Source organism: Pseudopipra pipra, chromosome 2 (assembly GCF_036250125.1).
Source record: "Pseudopipra pipra isolate bDixPip1 chromosome 2, bDixPip1.hap1, whole genome shotgun sequence".
Classification (NCBI taxonomy): Eukaryota; Metazoa; Chordata; class Aves; order Passeriformes; family Pipridae; genus Pseudopipra; species Pseudopipra pipra.
Window position 1 is genome coordinate 5,047,212 of NC_087550.1, and position 23,351 is coordinate 5,070,562.

At 40.0% G+C, this 23,351-nt stretch overlaps 1 protein-coding gene across 2 annotated transcripts in view; it reads left to right on the top strand.

The window, feature by feature from the left end:
- GABRR3 (gamma-aminobutyric acid type A receptor subunit rho3) overlaps positions 1–23,351 on the top strand; it is a 33,583-nt gene that overhangs the window by 6,238 nt on the left and 3,994 nt on the right. The window contains exons 3-9 of one of the 2 annotated variants that reach the window (XM_064643596.1): positions 230–731; positions 6,902–7,014; positions 14,853–14,920; positions 15,863–16,086; positions 18,465–18,547; positions 19,278–19,418; positions 22,113–22,265. In XM_064643596.1, coding sequence (XP_064499666.1) covers positions 604–731; positions 6,902–7,014; positions 14,853–14,920; positions 15,863–16,086; positions 18,465–18,547; positions 19,278–19,418; positions 22,113–22,265 — 910 coding nt within the window. In that variant the 5' untranslated portion in view covers positions 230–603. Of the gene's footprint in view, positions 1–229; positions 732–6,901; positions 7,015–7,656; positions 7,794–14,852; positions 14,921–15,862; positions 16,087–18,464; positions 18,548–19,277; positions 19,419–22,112; positions 22,266–23,351 lie in introns of those variants that run through there. The other variant, XM_064643605.1, reaches the window with a different exon arrangement.

Here is a 23,351-nt window from a genome sequence, read left to right on the forward strand (position 1 = left end):
GATAAAATGCTTGGAGATCACAGAGACAGAAATAATGTTGGGAAGACAGTGCAATGTAGCCAGTTAACAGAAGAGCTTGATCTGCACAGAAAATGATTCTGAGCAGATAGACACACATATACATAAAGCAAGATTAATTTAGAGACCTTTGTCATTAAGGCAGATTTTTGTATGGTTTTGTGTGGGATTTAAGGGGGATTAAATGTTTGACATCACTTTGCCTGCACAGGCGATGTGGAAGAGGTTACTGAGCGGGTGATGGAGAATTTAAAAACGCGCCTATGCTGAAGGAGTGGAAGCCATGGGTCAGACTGCAGCCTGCCCAAACAAACTGCTGGATCTACCACATTTCTGAGAACCAGGTGCTTCTGTTTTGACAGCAGATGCTGCAGGGATGTGCAGCTGAAGAAATATTTATGATTTGCCAAAGTATGAGGGGAACTCGGCGAGGACGTCAGGACTGGGATGCCCCTGTCTTCTCACTTCAGTGATGCTTCACGTGCATCTTTTGTATGCTATGCTGTTGCTAAGCAGTAAAAACACTGAAAACGAGAAGTCAGCAAGGTGGATTGGGTGATCAGGTGCATTTCTCTCTTGGAAGAGATGGTCCTGGTCATGAAACTTCTGTTCCTCACCTGCCTGTGGCCAACAGCAACGCTACACAGCTCTCACAGTCAGCACCACCACCTTCATCGTCGGCAGCAGTTATCTTTCTCAAGAAAGCATACCAGGTAAGCAACATACTTTATCTGTCAGTGTTCCTCTGGTGAACTTCATGCTGTCAGACACCTTTCAATGCACCCTTTTTGTTCACTGTCCTGTTTTCCTGCTTCTGGATTTATAGTAACATAGTATTGCTAGAAAACAGACATGGTGAAATATTAATTAATTTTTCATAACCAGATGTTTCATTTTGTGATTTCATGAATGCTTAATATATATATATATATATGCAAGTGTGTGCCCACTCACACCCAGCTCTTTTATCTCCTATGATATAAGGCTACTAATTGTGATGCCAGACTACTGCTGTGATGTACCAAGTATTCTTGCCCTCTCACTCCCATTACAAGAAGCAGAAATGCCTTCCAAAGTGATTTCAAGTTTTAAAGTGACTTCCATTACCTAAACAGCAGAGTAGCTACACTGTAAAGATACAGAAGACATTTTTATGGCACTACATGAGGTGAATTATAGATTATTTACAGTGACGACACAGTGTGTTCCCTTTCTAGAATATACTTGTGCTTTTATACACTGAAGATTGTCTCTGTTTCTGCTTTTTCCAATCAAGTAGCTGATTGGAAATGAATAATGATACAGAGGTTTTTACATGTGAGTTTCTGTGCAAAATGTTAGTGCTTTTTCCCCCCAAATGCAATTTCCCATCTGCCACGTGAGGTCTCTCAATACGTTTCCAGATTAATCTAATAGTATGTGAACAGACCAATCACTGCCAGTGACAATCCAAGGAAAACTTCTCTTTGTTGGGAATAAATAGCTCCATTTAAGGGAGGAGAAGGGATACAACTGCTAGATTTTTCAATGTGCTTGACCACCTACTAAAATGAGCAGGGGAGCTGATAGTTTATTTGTACAGTATCACATATTGAGGGAAAGTAACATAAGTGGACTCCTCTGATGTGTTCAAGTTGGTTTTTTTTCCTCAAGTTGCATGCTTTGTGACAGGGCTACAGCTGTTCACCTCCTGTACCACTTCTTGTGTGATAATCCATCAGTGAAATATCTCTGAAACCCTACATGTCTTGATAAAATCACGTTTAAGCCATGCAAGGTAACAGATTATACACCAGAGGTGCCTGGAGATGTTGCATCACTCAGTACCTCTGGATTTCTTTTTGAAGTTCAAGTTTGGTCTAAGCCAAAAGCTCATGAAAAGCATGGCTATTCAGCAGATTGTTTCAAACCCACTGACAGCTTTTGTGAGTGGGTGCTCACACACAGGAAAATAAGCAGAACTAGCCCTAGTATCAACATAAGGTTTAATCTGGTGCTTTGCTTGTCTCAGGAAGCAGTTAAAAATCAAATGGAAAGAGCATCAAATGCCTTGTTATTGCTAATGGTAGTGGCAAGGAGGGTGTGTTTCAAGCTCAGCTGATACACTTTTGTCTGTGCTGAAAGGAAAGCATATGCTCCTGTTTGCATTTATCCTGTTCTGCAGTAGCTGAGAGCAGTCGCTCCATCACTGACGTAAAAAAATCACAAAGCAGGAAAGAATCCTGGTGGTAGGAGAAAGCAAATTTTGAGGCATCCTGCTGGACATGCTCTTGCCACAGGACAGCAGTACCAATATTAGCACAGTGTCCTCTCCACCTTCATAGATCTTTACTAATGCATATAAATGGATCCATGTGACAATCCCGTGAGACAGGCAGGGTGTTAACAGAAAAGGAAGAATAGGAACAAGGAGGAATGCCAGGACTGCAGTTTTCTTTACACAAGGCATGCTTTGGCATCCCACATATTCCACTTCTGAGGTCCCAGTGATTTCAAACTAGGAAGAAGCCTGCAGAATCTGAGCCATACAGGATCCCAAAGCTTAGCAGCTGCAAATCCAGCTTTTCTCTGCAAAGGATCCAAGTGTGTTTAATTTCTCTTTGTTTCATTCTCTGTTTTTGTTCTACAGGAAGAATTATCTTCATTGCAACAGGGTCTGACTTTCCACCAGCCTCTTTTTCTTTCTGGGGAAAAATCTTTCAGCCAGCACGAGGGTTATTAGGGACAGAGCTGACAGATGGCCTTGGTTAAATGGGTGGCCTTTTAAAAAGAATCCCATGTGAAAATGTTACTTAACCTACAAGTTCCACTGTTTTAATAGAGTAACCCAATTCTCCCCCCAAAGCTATTTGTCTGCATTCTCCTGTAAAGAAGATTTTAAAGCATTAACCAAAAGTACATGAGAAAGCGATTATTCTCATGGTCCATTTCCTGCAGCAAAGAACAAAACATTTGATTGTCAAAATATTGGGCTTTTTGACAGTGCATGTTGCTGATGTTACTGAACACTTAGAAATGCATTTTTAGGTGTGTGAGAGAGAACTATACAACTTTGATTATTACATTTGTCTGGTCTTCAAGATTTGGTAAATTTGTTAAAACACTGCTGTGTAACCCCACAGACTCTTCTGGGAGTAAGATTTCTGTAACTTCTACCTTTTGAATACCTTTGATTTAGTAATAGATAAAGTATCTTGGGAACACAGCACTGGAAAGAAACCTATGGCCATGAAATCCAGGGTATTCTTTTTATAAAAAGTGTCCTTAATAGTATTCTTTTCATAAACTTATCTAATTTCATTTTGAGTATAACAAGATATTTTTTCCCTACTAAAACAGAAGAACAGCCATGCAGGATCTATCTTACTCCTGGGCTTGTAAGCACAGGTTTGGAAGAATAAGGACAGGGCAAACAAATAAGATATTTCTCCCTAGTACTTCCAGCTACGTCAAGTCAGCAAATTTCCTTCAGATACATCCTGTGTTGGATGTAATTTCTGTAGATTTAGTGATCTTCAGTGGATTTCTTTTCCATGAACATGTCCCATTGCTCCCTGAACCAGCATAAACTTCTGATAACCTGGTTAGGTTGAAGACAACCAGCTGGGATACTAACCACAGCAGTGCCATGAGTGCCATGGAGCTACACTGGTGGCATTAAGTGATTGAATGCTTTAAACAAAAATGATCCAAGTACCCTTGAACAGATCGTTGACCTTTCATTTGCTAATGGTAATCAAGGTTAGGTAGGAGCAGCTAAATTTATCTTTAAAAACCTGACACATCTTTGTCCATTTTTAAATAATCCTGAATTAGTTGCTGTGGTTTTGTATGCAGTGAGTAACTGCTCTTTGAGAGTTCTGTTAAATATGAAGGTCCATGTAGTAGTACTGGGTAAGGAAGTGACAGAACAGTATTCCTCACTTTTTTTCATCCAAAAATCTGGTGCTTCTATTAACTTACTGTATAATTACCAACAGGGGTGTCCTCCCTGCGTGATCTGAAACACTTCAAGTGCTTTTTATGACCTCTTTTGGAATGTAGTCATAGATTACCATTTCATTTGGATAATGAAAAATGCTGCCTGGAATACAGCTGTGGAGAGCACAGCTGTAACTGGAAGCAGGAGTTTCTTGAGCATGTGCCTCACTGAGACCAATAAAGTGGTATTGATCACTGCCCAGATCTATGCTAATACCAAGGCATCTGTCAGAGTGCACCCAGGGAGGTAATTTCCCTTTTTTAGATGCATGTGTCTGCTGATAGATGCATCTGCAAATGATTTCACAAAAATTTCTTCACTCAGAGGGCTGTCAAGGCCTGGAACAGGCAGCCCAGGGAAATGGTTGAGTCACCATCCCTGGAGGTGTTTAAAAGACACGTAGATGTGGTTGCTTAGGGATGTGGTTTAGGGATAGGCTTGGCAGGGCTGGGTTAATGGTTGGACTCGATGATCTTAGAGGTCTTTTCCAACCTGAATGATTCTGTGATTCTGTGTGGGCTTTTCCTCCCAGACACCTCTTCTGCTTTTTAATGGAATTGATACCATGGGAAGGAGCATGAAGACATGTGCTGCTGATTTCACAATGCTATGGTGCTGATCAATAGTTAGCTCCTGGTCTAAGATTTATTTGGAATAAACAAACACATACATGAGACTCTCTTTGAATCATCAGTTAAATAACTGTAATGCTACAGTGAGGACAATTTAATACTGTAACTCTCTGCCAAGGAGCAACATCTGGAGCCCAGATGCTGATGTTAAAGAAGTATCTGCTGGAGAACACTTCTTAGCCCTGGCTTGGGGAAGCAGTCAACAGGAGAAAAAAATGTGAAGCAGAAGTGTATTATTTTTTAATTATCTTAGAAATTTTAATGGAATTTTTCCAAGTTTTGGCACCTTTACAGGTGGAAGGTTACCAATGTCCATGAAATTCATCCCAAGCACCATAAGCATATATCTCTGCATGTAAGCCTATTTTCCTTTACTGTAAAGGTTTAATAGGAAGGTATTGAAGAGAAGATATAGCATGTTTGTAATAATGCTAATAATGCTCTTCTGACACCTGCAAGATGTTGCCTGGCCTGAAGAACCATTTTTGATAGCAGCTAGAAATAATTATAGAATTCCACCATTTGTATATGTAAAACATGAGCTGTTCAAGTAAGTGGGCACAAAAGATGTTTTTCGTAGAGGCAGCATTTTTGTTTATTTTGTCCTCATCTGGGAAAATAGAAGGAATATCACAGTCCCGTAACGTCTCTTCTCAGTGGCTTATTAAGTAGAACATTCCTGCCCTGGTGGCTTATGTTTTGCCTCTCATGGCCAGGGAAAGCCTGTCTCAGTCACACACTTCTAGTAAGAAGCTGTGACAGATGAATCATAGTTCCAGGCTGCTTCTTGCAGTGAAATCATCGGAGCATCAAACAGCCCTTTTTCTTGGTGCATCCGCTGACAAATAACCCACTGCTTCCAAAGGGTATGAGCTGTGCCACGGCATTCTGAGCATAATTCATCATCTCCTCTTATGTTGGTTCCCAGGCAGCAGAATTTCCCTGCTGCAGAGCATTGCAGGTGTTCAGTCCTGCTGCCCATCCTGCTCTAACACAGGCTTGCTCTCTGGTGGTTTTAATTCTTTGAAGGATGGGGTTTCGTTTTAGCATCCATGTGATTTTCCTGCTTGGAAAACTAAAGGCTGTGTTTGAAATGCCTGATGGGCCTTCTGATTGCCCTGATAATTTGATTCAGCCAACACTGATACAGACCTTCAAGGGTGCTAAGGTCAGTTAATTTGTTCAAGCCCAGTGGTTCTGAGTAGCCCCACGGCCCCCTCAGCATTCTTGTAATTTAAAATTAATTTCTTGGGCTTCATTGTCAGGAAAAAAAAGGGGGAAAGGAGAAAAATAAGTAAATACAGGCCCACACCTTATCCTGAGGTATTCCATACTTTGCCTTAAGCAGTGTTTGCCTACAGGGCCAAATCTTCAGAACAAATATCTATCAGTCAGTCTAAAGTAATAATTGGAGTTGCTGGCAGCAAAGTCCCAGAGAATCACAGAAAGCACGAAAGAAGTTGTGCCTAGGGAGAGCCCCTTGCCTGTGGCAAAGCAATTGTACAAAGAAATGTCTGACCTATTCTTAAACAGCCTGAGTGAAAGGAGTCTCAAAACCTGCCCAGGCAATATGTTCCCATGTTTCACTATTGTCACCATGAGAAAGGTGATCCTAATGTGTACTACAGAACATTGACTCCTAGGTAGCTTTTCTGGGCAGTCTGTTCCAGGGCCTCACCACCCTCTCAGCTCAGAATTTCTTCCTAATACCTAATCTAAACCTACTCTCTTTCTGTTTAAAGCCATTACCCCTGCAAGTCCCTAGATCCAGGATCCTCATTTCTCAGTCCTTCTTAAAAATTGTTGACCCATCTGAGCTTCTAGGAAAAACCCCACAATTATAATAAAAGCAATAATTGTCTCTGTAATATGGATAATGTATGAAGTGGTTAAGCCATGGGTATGTGGTGTTATTTCCAAGTTTGAGTTGCAAGTGTTTATATGAGTAATAACTTTTTCTCAAACAGCTCTATTCTCTTGTATAATGATAAATACAATCTCTGAGGGGAACAGAAGGAGATCATGATGTTTTTCCTGGGGCTTCTTATAAATAATTGGTGTTCTTCATGGACCTGGGCACCCTCATACCTCATTTCCCAACCTTTCCCAATATATCTTTCTCTAACTTTATTGGCACAGTTGTTACCCTTATCATACCAGATTCAACTGTCTGGTATTTTTGGGTCCCTACTTGATTTAACCAGCAGTCTGAATGTCAGGCAGAAAAAAAAATTAAGTTTCTTACTTTTTTTTCTTTTTTAAAACTTAGCAAACGAGAAATTAAAATGAGGAAACTTGACAGCACTAAAGTACGGCCGCTTAAATCTGAGCAGCTGCTTCACATAGAGGACCATGACTTTGCACTGCGACCTGGATTTGGAGGTAAGCAGCACACACCTGCACTGTGCTGGTTAAGACTTTATCCTCTCTCTGGAATGACAGACTTAATGGCAGAGCGCCTCTTTTGTACTTCAGGAAATAAATAAAGAAGAAATCTAGAAATGCTTTTAGGCAAAAGAGACTTTTCTGTGTTTAGCGTATCAATAGGAAAAGTTTGTCCTTGTCGTATTGTCTCCTTTCCAGAAGTAATTAAAATAAAATATTATTAGAGTAGGATTCTTTGAGAACAGTGATTAAGGTATCTCTGTAAACTGCATTGTCTAGTAGCAATTAGCAAATTACTTAGTCACCAGATTTGTTTTGGGAGATTGGAATGAACCACCAGTTCCTAAATCTGTTTGCTCTGTGCAGAATTAAAAAACTACCCACAGGCCTTCAGTTTATCACCATGTTGTTTCTGTGTTGTTGGGCACTATGATGATTATTTCTTCATTTAACTAAATTGCATCTGGATAAAGGGAGTATTTAATGGGATGTTCACAGTTTAGATTCAGTTTTGACTCTCCTTCATGAAAGGGGAAATGAGAAAGCCACCCCATAATAAGCTTTGTCTGAGCCTTTGCGTCACCACTTCTGTTTTCATGATTCATGAAAATAGACTGAACTGCTCTGGATTATGAAGCCAAAATAAAATATGAGGACCAATAATCAGTTGTGTAGACAAACATAAATCTGGAAGGCTGGCTGAAGTCTGTGGAGCTGTTCCTGTTAGCTCCAGCTGCTGGGATTTGGGGCCTGACAAGCATTCCAGGAGATGTGGGGTAAGAAGAGCCTCTCTGGATACCCTGGGAGAATGTAAGGGGGTTTCTTGTTGCCATAGAAATTATATCTTGGCAGAGATCAGAAATCTTGCCTGATTTTGAAGAATAGTTGAGATACAGTCTGTTTCTTGGCAACAGAAGTTCAAATTACCTCATGCTTGATACCTGTCTAGTCTCAAGAGTCTCTGGATCTCTTCTTGTTGCCACCTGCTTTGCCACACAAGGAATGTAAGTTTTTGGAAGCGTCATCTCAGAAAGGAAGTAGCATTTCCATCAAAGCAGGCAGAGGTCTGGGATTTCCTTCATTGCTGCATCATCCCAGAAAGCAATATCTATGATGTACATACATAAAAGCAGCTTTGAGAATATACCCTGTGATCTGGCAGTTGTAATTTTCCATGGGCAGCGAAGATTTTGTTACCTCCAGAAAATCTGCACCAGGCTTTTTCCCCTTGTCCTTTCATTTTCAGATGACTGGTCCTTGAGCCCATTCAATTCCTCTTGAAGCCAGCTGTAGTTTTTCCACTGCCTTCACTGCACGGGCCTCCCACTAATCACATTGCTGTGGGTGTGATTTCAGCTGCACTCCTGTCTCTCAGAAATATCTTTCAGCAGGAGAGCACATCAGCTTCACTTCTCCTCTGTCATCCACATGCCATAGTGGCGTGGGAGGCACTTTTTTTCAGTCACATCCAACAGTTCACACACTTCCAAATTTTCAGAACTCTCTTAAAATGTGGAATACTAATGCCTGAATCTCTCTTAGACTAAAACAGATGCATTAGCATTTTTACAGCACAGAATGAGAGAAGTCACAGTGAAATGAACGCCAATCCCAAATTTATACTCCATTGTTTCTGTTTTACCATTGATTTCAGTGATGTTGCAGTAGTAAAGAATGATTTGGTTTTCAAGAGGCAGCAGCAGAGAGTAAATGCACAAGTGTGCTCTCATCAGTGGACAAATATCACAACTGAAACATGAATCTGAATAACATACTCAGAATTATTTTGTGACAGCAGAGACAGGGTATGGGTTTCTCAGAAGAATGCTGGTGATTTAATGTGCAGCAGAAGGAAGCTCACCTAGAGGAGAAGGTGAAATTAGAGATGTCATTGCCACAGCAGTTATAACATAGCCTTGAACTGCCCAAGGACTTACTGTGGCTTTATGTATTTAAAGCAGGTGAAATTTTGGGTTTGTTTTCATCAAATCTAATGAAGCATCTCATCACTGTGATTCATGAAGGGCTTGTATCTGTCACATGCCATGTTGCATGATTTATTCAGCTCAGCACCATGAATCAATTTGAAACAGAGGAAAAGAAAGCAGGTCAAAAAAGCTGGGTGAAAAACAAGAATTTATTCTTCACCTTTAGAAAAGAGACAATTTTTTTTCCCTCTCTTATACCCTATTGGGATTTTCTGGGTATGTCAGGGAGTTGGAATGACAGATTTTGTTAATCTGGCTCCATTGTGCCCCTTTCCCTCAGTAGGTCAGTCATCCTTTGCACCAGTTTAGGGAAAAAAAAGCAGCTGGAAAATTCATGCTGTTTTGAACCTGCTGGAGGTTCCTCAGTGCAGAGAACTCTTAAATCTAAGTTTGATTTAATTTAGCCCCACACATGCAATGTAAATGAAGCAGATTAAAGGACCTAGAGTTTTTAGTACCTATAATTAAGTTACAAATGAAAAACAGAGCACAGTGATTCGTAAACTGAGCAAATATGCACAGGGAAAAACCTGGGGGAAATGAATGTGGAACTGCTGGATACTGATGCTCCTGGCTGCAGTGTTACTTTGCTCACATGATTGGTTGCTTTGTCGTGGAAGTTGCTCTGTGGAGGTAAGAGATCCTTTTTCTTGACCAAATGGACACATCTCTGCTGTCATTTATGTGAGTGTATCTTACTTAACATACTCCCTAAGCCAGGCTGTTCAGTTGTTGGTGGAAGGGGTGTGGTGTTGGTGGTTTTTTCCTTTCCTGAATTTTTTGTTGTTGTTTGATTGTTGCCTTCTGTGTAATGTCATGGTCTGGCATTGTTTGGAAGCCTTCAGTAGATGGATCCCCTGCTGATGCAAACAGATGTGGCCCAGCATAATGATCTGAGTAATTCCACTAGAATTGGACTAGCAGCATGGATTTTTCCTTTGCTCTTACAGCCTTACCAGCTGCATCAGTGAGCGTTGTAGGAATTTTGTTTAGGTCTTGCTGCTTCCAGAGGCACTGACAAAGGCCAGGAGGTGGGAATGTGAGGGGTTCTGCAATGGCAGGATGGTTCTTGCCAGGCCTGGCAGGGCTGTGTGTCTGCACAGGTCCTACCAGAGGAGACAAAGGACTGTGAGTAGGCTCAGAGTCAGATCTTGTCACGGTTTGTGTATCTTCATCTGCTGTGGCCCAAAGTACTTCAGTGGATTTTTCAGAAGATAGTCTGTGAGAAGACACCTGAAATTTGGAGTGAAGAAATCAAAGCATGCTGCCAGCCCTCCTTGGAATGATTATCATCAGTAAGATGGGCTGAGCACAGGCCAGTGCCAGACAATGAACAGAGACTTGTAGCAGCTCAGATCTGAGGGCCCCATAGCAGCCAAAAGTGAACCTTAGAAATTCTTTCTTTTCTACTGTACACCTATTTATCTACATCCTTTTATTTTCTGAACTATATTATTTCAAAGTACTGGTAAGTGGTGTGAGCTCTTGGTTTCCCGAGTTCTGTCTCCACTTACTGAAAATTAATATTGCCATTAAAAAAAGATCACAGACTAGCATATAGAGGAGGTCATGCTTTTATTCATCTATACATTGGTTTTCCCGACAGTGAAATCCTTCCACTCACTCTCTGAACTATTTTGCATTTTAAAATTTATGGAACCACATGCTCATAATCACTGTGTACATGGAAGTTCTCACTGAGTGTTTATGTATATATATTTATATAAGTATGGCAGCTTTATTTTTCTTTTACATTGTGGCTTAAGGACCTGTAATTTCCTGTACTAATGGTGTGTTAGTTAAAGTTTTAAAATTTCTTATCCCTGCTTTCTCAACCAATGTAGAGGATAATAACATTAGCAAGTGTCAGAAATGATGGAAAAGAATTCAGCAGCATTTAGCTGGTCAAGAGCCCAATTGCATCCCAATGTGCAAATAAGTATAATCTGAATTTTCTAATATCTCTTTGCCACCAAGTTGTTTTATTTTTTGCACCACAGCTCTCCCTGAAAGATGAGAAATATCTTCTCACCATGGTGAAGACTCACACTGATGAAAGTGGAATGGCTTTTTATCATCTGTTACTGGAAGGAATAGGTGGGGTCCAGGACAGGAAGGAAATATTTTGGTTATTTGCAAGACCTCTGATAGTCATCTTCTGGGTTTTTTTTCTCTTTTACATTGAGAAAAGAATCCAAAACATTGCTAGTTCTTCCATCCCAAGAGTTGGCTACTGCTAATACCAGTCCACTTCCATTTCTCACATAAATAAAAAAGAAACAGAACAGTATCAAGAAGAAAATATCATTGCCAGTAATTCTCCTGTTTCTGTCATTGCCAAGGGAAAGTAAACACGTCCACATATGTTCACTTCTCTGGGGCTTGTTTACATTTCTATCCAGTTTTCTTCCTCTACAGGTCCACAAGCCTTTTTAGAAGAAATTAATCCCATAGGCCTTAATCCTCTCCTGGTCTCTGTCTCCTACTGGGAACTTTCTGTAGGCTTTGCTTTTTTTCCCCCACATACACTGTTACAAATCCAACTGGGATACAGTGGCTGGTTTTTCTAAATTCAGCATTTATTTTATGGAACTTGCTGTGTGCTCAAAGGTCTGACTATCATAAAAACACTATAGAATTCCAGTCATTATTACTGTAGAAATTGATCCTAAAAATGCTAAAAGGGTATCCTTTTTACATAATAGCCCTTCTAAAAAGGGTATTATGGAATTTGGCCTGACATACTGTCTGTTAAAAAAATGCCATGCTCATCAAGGAATTCTTTTGCAATTTTTAAACCTTTAAAATTAAAGACTGGAAATGGCTTGTGTGAAAATAAACCCATCTGAAAACAATGCTGGTTGTTTTGTTTTTTTTTTTTTTTTTGCTGAGGAGTAATTATCTTGAAAATCTGCAGAGCCTCCATTGTGAAATCACTAATCCCTCTAAAATAATGATTTCTAGTGACTCTCCAGAAGCAACTGAAGCTGCTCAATTTAATAACAAAATCCTCTCTGCCATCCCCAGTTTTGTCAAACTGGGAAATAAAACCCACAGCTTTGCTCTGGTTACTTTTTTTAAAAGTGACTTTGCTGCTGTTGTCTGATGGTCAGCCAGAGATTGAAATTCTCACTATAGCAGGGAGAAAGATGTGATGCAGATGCAGGGGCTGGTTTAGGAATCTTTCCAATGCTTATTGAAATGATATTTTTTAAAAATGTCCTCTTGTGGTAAAACAAATCCAAGGAGGAAGAAAATACAGTTCTCAGCAACCTGTTCCTGATAGCTAGGTATTACTGTTTCTGGTGGACTTGGTTTTTGATCACAGAAAGGAATGTTCCCAGAAAGCCAGAAGTAAGACCAGCAGGTATCTTGGGAGGGGTGTTATGTGTGTGTTAGTGACAACAATATGAAAGTACTCCAGATGAGAAAATTGAACACTGAAGAGATCAGGGCTGTGTACATGTGCAGTGATGAATGTCTTTATTATCTCCTTACACTTATTGCCAAAATAGAGTCAGAATAGGAAGGAAATATTTGCAGCTGCTGTGATCTGTCAATAACAGGTCAGGGCTGGGGGGGGATGTGGTTTAATAACCGTCTGGGCTGAATGCAGGTGAATGCAGGAATAAAACAATATTTTCTCCTTAAGCATCGTGGGTGCAGTCTTTTGTCTTTCTCCAGACAGAGAAGAGGAATCTCTTGTTGAAGAGTCTGTTTCACAGTTCTAGCATTTCCACTAATCAGGAATAAATTTAATTGTAACTGTTCCCTTTTTTTTCCATTCACTTTGGAATAGTTTCCTGTATTTCTCCTGGCCATAGGTTTTGATCTCTTTTATGCTGTTCGTTGTCCCCACTGAGTTGGTTTTATGAGAGCTGCCAATGCAGTGCAAGCTTCCTTTCAGAGAGTCACATGTCCCTGTGTGAGTTCATGTGTAAGTGGCACTTTGGTTTGTGTGCATGCAACCATCATCATCATAAGCTGCCACTGATTTCTGCTTCTGGGATCAGTTTATATCTACCCAGAGGGGGGTGAATTACTGAATGAAACTGTGCCCACACTGGAAAAATGCTTGTTTAGTAAGAAACTGTCTGTAATTTTTGAAATTCCAAGAGATATTAGGACTGCCATCATCACACTTTGAGCAGCTGTCACTAAGGAAAGCCTTTTCCTCTCTGCATGTGGCAGATGGCTTAGAAAATTAGTCGTCCTATTCTGGGATATGATTTGTGGGTAGCTCCTTGTCTTGTTTGAGGAATGTTGATGGTAGACATTTAACTTGGTTTGCTTTAGGTTTGTCCTTGGCTTAGAAAATGGTAAAACTTTTTTTCATGTTGGGAGTTGCTCCACTCTCCTCCTGTTCCCCCCACATAATTCAACAGAAACTCTTTGCATTTAAATGATGTGCAAATGCCATTTGTGAACGATGTTCACATCAGGTATAAATCCAAATTCTCCCAAAGAAGCAGCATTTTCTGAAGTGCTGGCTTGTGTTTTACTAATAAACCAGTTGAACTTTGCACTCTGGAGTCCCAAGCCTTGTTTTGGGCTTTGGCCACTGAGTGATGCATTCCCCTCAAAGGATTTCCAAGCCAGCCAGCACAGCTCTTGTCAGTGCCTAAATATGTTCTGCTGTGCCCTGCTAACTCTAAACACATCTTATCTTGCTTTCCCATGCACAGGGCATCTTCATCTGTTCTGTACAGGGTCAAACTCTCCATTAAAAAATACAAGTCAAATCGAGGGATTATGCCTCTAAAATAGTTCAAGATCCCCACTGGTAAGAACTGGAGGCAGCTGTGTAATCCTCAAAGGCTGCTATTTTAAGGATAATTCCCAAAAGAGACACAGTATTGTGGCTGGATATCACGGGAGCGATGTTTCTGGACTATTTTGACTTGGCACTGCTAAAAGGAAAAGACAAGAAAAAGAGAAAGACAAATTAGAAAAGCTGTTTCTATCTGCTGCTGTTCAGACTTCTTTCTAGTTGTGTCTTTAGTAGGTTATTTGAAATGTGTGCTTTAAAAATATTTTAACCGACTGTTTTTTACAAGTGTAATGGGAATCTCACGTACTATAATTCCTACTGATTTTCATGCCAAATGCAAAATATTCTTGGGGGTGGGGTGTATGGTGTGTACACACACATACATATTCCTCTCTCCCTCCTCTGTAGGGAAGTGATCAGTCAATTAGTGGAATGATGTGCTTGCTGAAAATTGCAGAGGTACATAACCCATGGAGAACTGGATCCATCATTCTTGATAGTGTACACTGACAAGAGTGGAAATAGTTTCCCACTTGGCTGTAATTTTTAACTGATTTGTAGTCACTTCATTCTAAAAATGCAAATACATGTTTATAATTTGTTCATTCAGATCCCACTTTGCTAAAGACTCACAGCCTTTTTCAGTGACATGAAATAGTGGGGTGGTGTATAAAATAAAGTTACAAGTGTGGCAATAAGCATTGGAACCGGTTATGAAAGCTTTGCAATCTTTGATGTATTTAATATATTTATTCAGCTTTTCCCTGTTCTAAATAGCACTCCAAGGAGTTCCTTCCCTTTGACATCACAAGGATGCTGTTCATTGCTGTCCAAACTGCAATGCCAATAACAACTAGTCTGGCTGCAAACAGATCACTGAAGATTTTGTACTTATTTTTACAACTGTTTGGCACCGGGTTTTATTTTGTTGCTGTGGACTTCCTCATTCAGTGTGCTAAGCTGGAAAGACTGTAGTGAATGCTGGGATGGGGAACTCTCTGCATGTTGCTAATGCACAATCTTCCCTTTCAAAATGTGGATTTATGCTCCTCACCACTTGTTCTGTTACATTGCAGGGTCACCAATACCTGTGGGCATTGATGTGCAGGTAGAAAGCATTGACAGCATATCTGAAGTTGACATGGTAAGTGGATGAGTAGAATCAGAATGAAGGATTTCAGTCAAAATTCAAGGTCTCAGAAATATCCAGATGGATGATATAGAATAATAGAGTTAAAGAAGACAGACCCTTAAAGAGTAGAACCTTGCCTTGAAGCATGCAGGTCATACTACAGGGGAAGACCTAAATATCTTCCCAGTATTCTTATCAGAAGCACTTGTTATGGTGAGGTGAATGATGCCAAAAGTGATAGAGGTGAACACAGAGCAGTCAGGCTCTGCAGAAGCTCAGACTGAGTTTGCAGCATCCTCTTCATCTCTTTCCACATGTATATTTGCAGTCATGGTGTTGCTCTAAATAGGATGATAAAATATTTGCAACAATCTTTTATATTAAAAAAGATATATTGTAAAATCTAATTGCCTACTCTTATGAGATTCTTCATATTGTTTCTTTGTGATGCACTTAATTCATAAATGTGCTAATCTAAACCCACTGTACCATATTGGCACAAGATGGTACAGATTTATGGATTTTAAAAATTGGCCTATTGCTCATGAAGAACTCAAACCAATCCCTTTGTAAAGGAACCACAGTCCATTCTCAGAGAAGTTTTGAAGATTTCCAGGGGAAGCCTTTTTCCATCGGTCTTTGGCTGGTTTCAAAGCTTCTTTATCACTTCACTGCTGGTCCAGTCCAGAAGACCACTGGATTATTACCTAAATATAAATGAAGTATGAACCTCAGACTCAGCCACCAGTGCCAAGGCAAACAACCAGTATCTCAGTGGTAGTTCCAGCTTGTATTTTAACTCATTGAGTGGTGTTTGATTCCCCTCATTGAGGATCCTTCAGATAATATCCAGAGAAGAAACTGATCCTTTGCATGAGTTGATTAATTTGTTCTGTCTTCTATTGCATGTAACTAAAACAAGCATTTTCTTCTTTTATTTTTCATGAAACAAAGGACTTCACAATGACTTTGTATCTCAGACATTACTGGAAGGACGAGAGACTTTCATTTCGCAGTAACAAAAACAAGAGCATGACCTTCGACGGGCGACTGATCAAAAAGATCTGGGTACCTGATGTGTTTTTTGTGCACTCCAAAAGATCTTTCATCCATGATACAACTGTGGAAAACATCATGCTCAGAGTATACCCTGATGGCAACGTTCTCTTCAGCCTGAGGTAAGAAAATACATCACTGCAACTGGGGGCCAATAGTCTGGGCAGTGAGAAATTACTGGAAATACTTGCAGTGAAGATTCTCCTACTGGACTGGCATTAATCCAGCAGGGATTAATGGGGAACTGGTGACCAGTGTAGCAGTGGGAAAGAAATTTAGGCTTGATAACATGTTTTTCTGTCCTTCACATATTTTTTCCTGTCACAGGATAGTGGCAGTTTATCAGGTGTTAATTCATTGCTAGTGGTACTAGCAAGATTGCAGTAGATTTACTGCTGAGTATTTATTATTTATGTTATTATTTATTATTGTATATTATTATTTATATTATTAGCAAAGGAAAAAAAACAGGGTTTTTTTTCCTTTTTAGCTGAGTATTTTAAAACTATGTCAGCTATTTTCTTCCTGGGATACCCATAAACATACCATTGATATTCCTCAGGGCTCTAGACAGGCACAGGAAGCAGATTATTGGTGCTGATACCAGCAGTGTTAGGCAGGCATGTTGTGTGACTACAAGGAACTGCAAAGTGAAACAGCAGCTCCAGAACTGGAATAACAAGGTCACTAAATGTGTCTCTCTTCCATCTGCATGTTACTGCTTTGCTTTATGAAGCAAATTTGGAAGATATGGCAGGAATAGTTTTAATGGAGGAGGGATTTTCCCCCAAGGGTAAGGACTCTGAGGGCCATGCATTGTAGAAATCACAGTTCTCCAGTTGGTTACTAATTAGCCCTGTACACAGAGGTGATATTTCATCTAATCTGGATAGTCTGAAGATTTATGGAAGCCCCTGAGATTTTTGGCTGTGTAATAATTGTTCCAGCAATTAATGAATTTATCTGCTCTTTCATGAGGGCATGCAGGACCCTCCCAAAGAGCAATGCACCACTTTAAAGTAGTGCATGTTCAAGAATCACACTGACCAGTAAGAAACAATGAGGTGAAGTATGCTTTTTATTGTTCTGTTTATTAATTTCCATGATTCTTGAGAGAGGGGGAGTGACCAGAGGAACTACACTACTGCAGTAAGGCTTTTATCAGGGATTCTCCATGTGGGGGGTGTGACACATTCAGCTGGGGGAAGGAAGAGGGGCAAAGGGGCATAAGATGGGCAAACACTTCCTGGCAGGTGGCTGGAGAGGTGAAGTGTCATCAAGATTAATGTGCACAAGAAATTGTGCACAAACCACAGGGAGCATGTGATGGGAAGGACAGAAATGGTGTTAATGTGTATGTTCTTAAAGAATCAGATGTTCACTAGGACACCCTTTTTGTATTGCCAGTTTTACATGCAATGAGCAGATTATATTCCAAATACTTATGTGCAATAAATCTGCTTATTCCACAGTTTTTCTTCAGTGCTCAGCATCCAGGATTTTAGTGAAGCAAAGTGAAATAAAAATCCAGATTTGTTGCTAAAATAGTCTTTCTTTTCCTGTTGTTCCCCTGATCCCTTGGTCAATAGCTAAAAGAAGGAAACAACACATATCCATGCACCACTCTTACAATCTTATTTCAAGCCAGCAAAATCTTACACTTGTAAAAATTCAGCTACAGAGTGACTGCTGACTGCAAGTTTTCAAATATCACTTATATAATCAGTATAACCCTTACTTAAATTGTTGTAGGATTATGTTTGGGGAAAACTGAAAAGTTGAACTAAAATATCAAGTGACATGCAAGCTGTGACAAGAAATGGAAATTTGGTGATAGGTACCATATTTAAATTGCTGCCTCTAGCAGGTTTGGGTTTTTTTTGTTGTTTATTGGTTAAAATGCCAAGGGGTTGTTTATCCTCAGAACATTTGTGAAAAAAACAGGTGGAATGCAAAATAGTCCTTACCTAGATTTCCTTAAGCTTTTTAGGGCATAAAACATTTCATTTCCTTGATGTTGAAGAAGAGAGTAAGCTTCCAGACATTGCAGCTTATCTTTCTATGCAATTACATATTATAACCATTCTAGCTGGGAAAATAGCACTTGCAATAATATCTGCTCTAATCTGTAATATTATCTACTTCAATCTATGAGAAAGTCAAGAAATGTGAACTCCCTTTGTTAATCTTCCTAAGTGTAACCCTTCAAAGCAAAACGTGAAAGGATAATGAAGGATCAGGCCAGTAAAGGGTTTAAAAATCTAAGGTATTTTATTTAATAATAAAGGCTATTTCTGTTTAAAAAAAAGGTGATCTCTCACTGATTTAACTTTATCTCACCACCTTGAAGCAATTTCAGGAGAAACTGAAAGGGCAGAAAAACTCAATCATTAGGATTCTAAGAAGCAGATTGGCTGGGGATCTCACTAAGATGTCTGCACAGCTCTAAGGAAATGTGGAATTTTTCATTTTATTTCTGTTTTTCTGTTCCTTTCTGCAGAATAACAGTTTCTGCTATGTGTTTCATGGATTTCAGTAGGTTTCCTCTGGACACTCAGAACTGTTCTTTAGAACTGGAAAGCTGTAAGTTTAATTCATAATTGTTCTTCACATGTGCATTCTTCCCAGCGCTCATAACACCCCTTTCACTTATTCTGATGTGTGACCTGAACCCTTCAACATGTACATGCTAAGCTGTAAACAGCTTGAGATCTTTACAGAACTCAGTGAGCTTTGGAAAGATAGAAAAACTATGATGCACCCTGCTTTGCTTCCCCTGGGTTAATATTCCAAGGCCTAAATCTAAAAATCTGTCAAAAACCCCCACGTTTGGGCTTTTGTTCCATGAGAAAAAAGTGCAAGCTAAAAGTAAAATAAGATGTCAATATGCCTTTTCACATTTCAAATGTTATTCTTATTTGGATTATAAGTAAAACTGGGATGCTGGTTTGTTGTTTAGTCTTGGAAAAGGGAACAGATCTGCTCAGTGACAGTTCCAGAGCTCTGATCCCGTGTGCCCTGTGACCCTGAGCACACCCATGTCTCCCATCTGTCAGGGAAGCTGCTGGCAGGGCACAGGGCTGGCCTGCACTTGGAACAGGCTGGAATATGGTCTTTGCAAATTTTTTTCATGCCAACTAACTGGCAAATTGATGTAAAAAAAAAAAATGTTTCTTTGGGGCTTTCCTGGATTGAGTGGTCTCCTCTCCCTAAGAAAGGAAAACAGAAGCGTTATTCCAGCAGAAGGGGTGACTTACTTTAGTAACTTCATAACTTCAGTGACTTTATAACTTTAGTTTCTGCTTTCTCATAGATGCATACAATGAAGATGATCTGATGTTGTACTGGAAACATGGAAACAAGTCCCTGACCACAGATGAGCAAATCTCCCTCTCCCAGTTTTTCATCGAAGAATTCAGTGCTTCCAGTGGATTAGCTTTTTACAGCAGTACTGGTATAGTAAGCCCCTCTTTAGGAGAGACAAGCACAAGACACAATCATGCAGAATGTCTTTCACATGCAAATTCATTGCTAATAAATGACTGTTGCTACTGAGAGATCAGTTAAAATGAGGTCTGTCAGTCACACTGCTCTGTCAGTCTGGGGCCTTGGTTCTCTTTACATTGCTAATACAGCACTTTATTATCAGAAGAAGAGATCATAATAATACTTTAACTTAATATCTGACATTAAGAACCTGAAAAAAAATGCACACATGCTGTTGTGAGCTCTAGCAGAATTGTGGTACTTCTCTGGAAGCCACTAGAGTATTGAATTTACAGGAATCTTTGTGTCCTGGCTATACAGAAAATCTTGAAAATGCAAATCTGGAAGGGTCAAATACTAGAAAGCAAACAAGAGGAATCCCAGTGTGTTTTATTGGCTAAAATATCCTTATTTTTTTAGCTGTATAATGTCATTAAAAGTCCTCTAACTGGAGGATTTCCACCTGAGACCATCTATTACCTGTTGAGGTCTAATTCATGGTTTGCTTTATGTTCTGTGTGTATACATAAAGTTGCAGAAAAAAAATCCCTTTATGTCAGTACTACATAGTTTAAATCCAGGTTAATCTGCCCAAGGCAGGTTTTTATTTCTCCCTATAGATCTTGAACTATACGTTCTGGCAAACTGCACAAGGCTTTAGGAGTTTATTGTAGTCTTGATTTCATGCAAGGTGGGGTTTGTTTTCTTTGTACTTTTACATGCAATCATAAACCTTGAAATATTTCTCTATGTAAGTAGTCTAACCATATATTTTTAACCAGAGAAAATAGCATGCTTGCTACTGTCCATCCTAGTCTGAGTCAATTCATTTCAGCTTGGATATTGCCCTTTATATCAAGACAAATTCATAAAATAGAAATTATTCCATGTAATAAAATGAAGTGCATAACACTTTGGGAAAAAAAAAAGCCTTTAAGCCATACAGGAAAGCAGTAAATAGATTTATTGACTGTATTTTATTTAGAGGTTGGCTTCTTTTTGCATTTCAAAAAGAGCCAGTGGAGGTGGCGGTGGGTGACACTGAGTGCAGAAATTCCAGTTTAAATTGTGATGCAGCCTAAGCAATGAGGAATTCACAGCTTGATCAGGTTCTTCCTCCTTATCTCTTGCTCCTGTATGAGCTGAGAACAGAGCTGCAGCTCTCCAGAGCCACTGCCCTGTGAGAAGAGGCGAGCGACACCTGACCACGATAACTGTGCCTTGCTGAGAGCGACTTCACATTTGTCTTTGTTGCAAGAGGGAGACTGGGATGTTTCTACCAGACTGCTGTCACTGTGTGTTCAAACTGGGTTCTGGGAACTCAGCTGGCTTCTCTCTGCCTTGCCATTCTCATCAAAAAACACTTAGGCAAGCAGATACAGCCTCATGCTCAGCAGTGCACCCTCACAGTGCCCCTGTGCCCAGGGCTTTGCAGCAGCTTTGACTTCGCAAAGTGTAACTGCTTAACACTCACATGCAAATGTTTTGATGATGACCTCAACTCAGCAACATAAAAAATGTCTTTCCTTTCACCTTTAAGTTGCAGAGACCACTGGGAAGTACCTGAATAATGCTTAGTAGCATATCTGTTAGAATGCTGTCCTTTGTAGACTTAAGCTTTTCTTTGGCTTTGAGGTTTTGTTTTGCTCAGGAAGTTCCACTTTCTCTTGCTCTTTTATTTTGCTTTTTGTTGGAAGAAAACTTACCCTCCAAGTAAATAGTAGTGGGGAACAATTGGCACAACTCTAATGTGAGTCATCTCCCCCTAAAATCTCTTGAAAAAAATGGACAAAAATGCTACTCATAAAGCAGCTTTTTGCATTTCAGGTTCCACACATCCTTTCCTGTGAATCTCAGTGTAGTGTTTAGGCTTTTCGAGTTCCCTGGCTCCAAAGGAGCAACAATTAAATCCACTGTAGAGATTCTTCAAACAAAAAACTTTCTCCACAACTGAAAACACAACAGAGTGTGTTTAATATTATTTGGGGTTAATTTTGATATATTCTTTTCTATAAAGTCACTCGTTGTGATGGTGTGACTGCTCCAGCATGGGCTCATGGATGTCGTGGACAGGCAGCCACCCACTTTTTGCCTTATTTTCACCTCGCTTTTATATTGGTTTCCCTGCTGTGGCAGGAGGCACAGCACACAAGCTGTGCTGCACAGGCAGAGCACGCCCCAAAATTCACTAGATGGCACTCTCTCCTCTGAAGTCAGCACTGCGATGGCAAGTTGCTCCGACCGAGGGGAACGGGGGGGGCTGCTTCTTGCAGGGTATTTGCAGCGTGAGAGAAGGCAGGATGCTTTTTGGAGGAGGCAGCGTGTTGGCTTCGTTGGGAAATTATATCCTGTGTGTGTTCTCCTGGCAGTTTCACCTGATGTCGGTTTAATCTTTCCCATTTCCTAACCTCAGTTATAACAGTATTTTATGTGCGTGGTCGTGATGCTTCACTCCCAAGGCAGCAGTGTTTTAATGAGGTACAGAGGGCAGTTTGCAAAGCACTGTGTAAAACTAAGGTGGTGACAAGTTTTCTTAGGCATTTACTGTTCCTGATGTGGATACACCGCTCCTGCTGGAGGGAGGGGTCCAGCAAACAGCTCACAAATAACACAACTCTCTTCTCTTCCTCCCCACCCTGTTCCTCTCTCTTTTTTTCAACAGGTTGGTACAATCGACTTTTTATCAACTTTGCTCTCCGGAGACACATTTTCTTTTTTGTGCTACAGTCCTATTTCCCAGCCATGCTGATGGTGATGCTGTCTTGGGTTTCATTTTGGATTGACAGAAGAGCTGTTCCTGCCAGGGTATCACTAGGTGAATCTTTAATGGGTATTCTTTGGGAAGTATGGAATGGAGGGGGGAGAGGCTTTGAAGTTACTTTAGCTTCTTATTTACACAGGACATAAGCAAGTATATCAGGTAATTGCCTCAACAACACTATTATTGCCACTGTTGTCACTACCTTTAGTCAACCTCTACATTTGGAAATGGAATGTTTGTTCAGACTGGCTTTGTTACATTAGAAAAGAGCTCACACACCACAGAAGCAAAAAGGGATGATTCTGCAGACTTCCTGATGTAGAATTTTACTTAATTGCAAAGCCTGTTTTTTTTCCTTCCCTCTTCCCAGCAAACAGGTAGTCAGATCCCTTCCCAAATCCATGGTTCGTTAGGCATAGCACAATCTGTCTAAAAACTCTGCAGCTCTTCTTTTTATCTAGAAACATTTCTTATCTTCCTGCCAAGTTAGAACCAGTTGCCCATTGTAGCAAAGCCTTCCTTTGTTGGGCACCTTCAAAATATTTGATGTCTTAACTGTGCAAGGCACAGTCTTCTGTGGAAGCCAAAGAATAAGTTGGGCATCCTTCTGCTCTCTCAGTTTTAGTTCTGAACACCTCAGCTCAGGAGAAAAGGACCAATTACAGTGGTTTTTTTCTAGAAGTTTATTGGTTTTTTCAGTGAATGCCACTTCAAGACTGCCTTTGTTGGGAATTTAATTCTGATGGCCTTGGAATGAGTATATTTTTCCAAAAATTCTGAAAGAATCATCTCTGAAGATCTGATGGAAATTTGCTAAGATATCTAATGTAACCATAATATATCTGAGTCCTGCAAGTCTTAGTTTAATAACTAGTAAAGAAGCTCCTGTACTTTCTTCTCACTGGTGCTGGTCCCAGAAGCCAACTGTATGTTATATTCCTTAGATAAGTGAAAAAGCCCTCTATTTTTATCTACAGCTTTCTCAGTCTAGAAAAAATGGGACTGTAGGTACCTCAGATCCCTTTTGTATTGGCGCAGTAAAGCTATTAATACATGGGATATAAATCTGTTTGTTAATCTGAAAACAAATTATGGTACCTTCTTCCTACTTTTATTAATGCATTTGCTAATTCCTTTTAT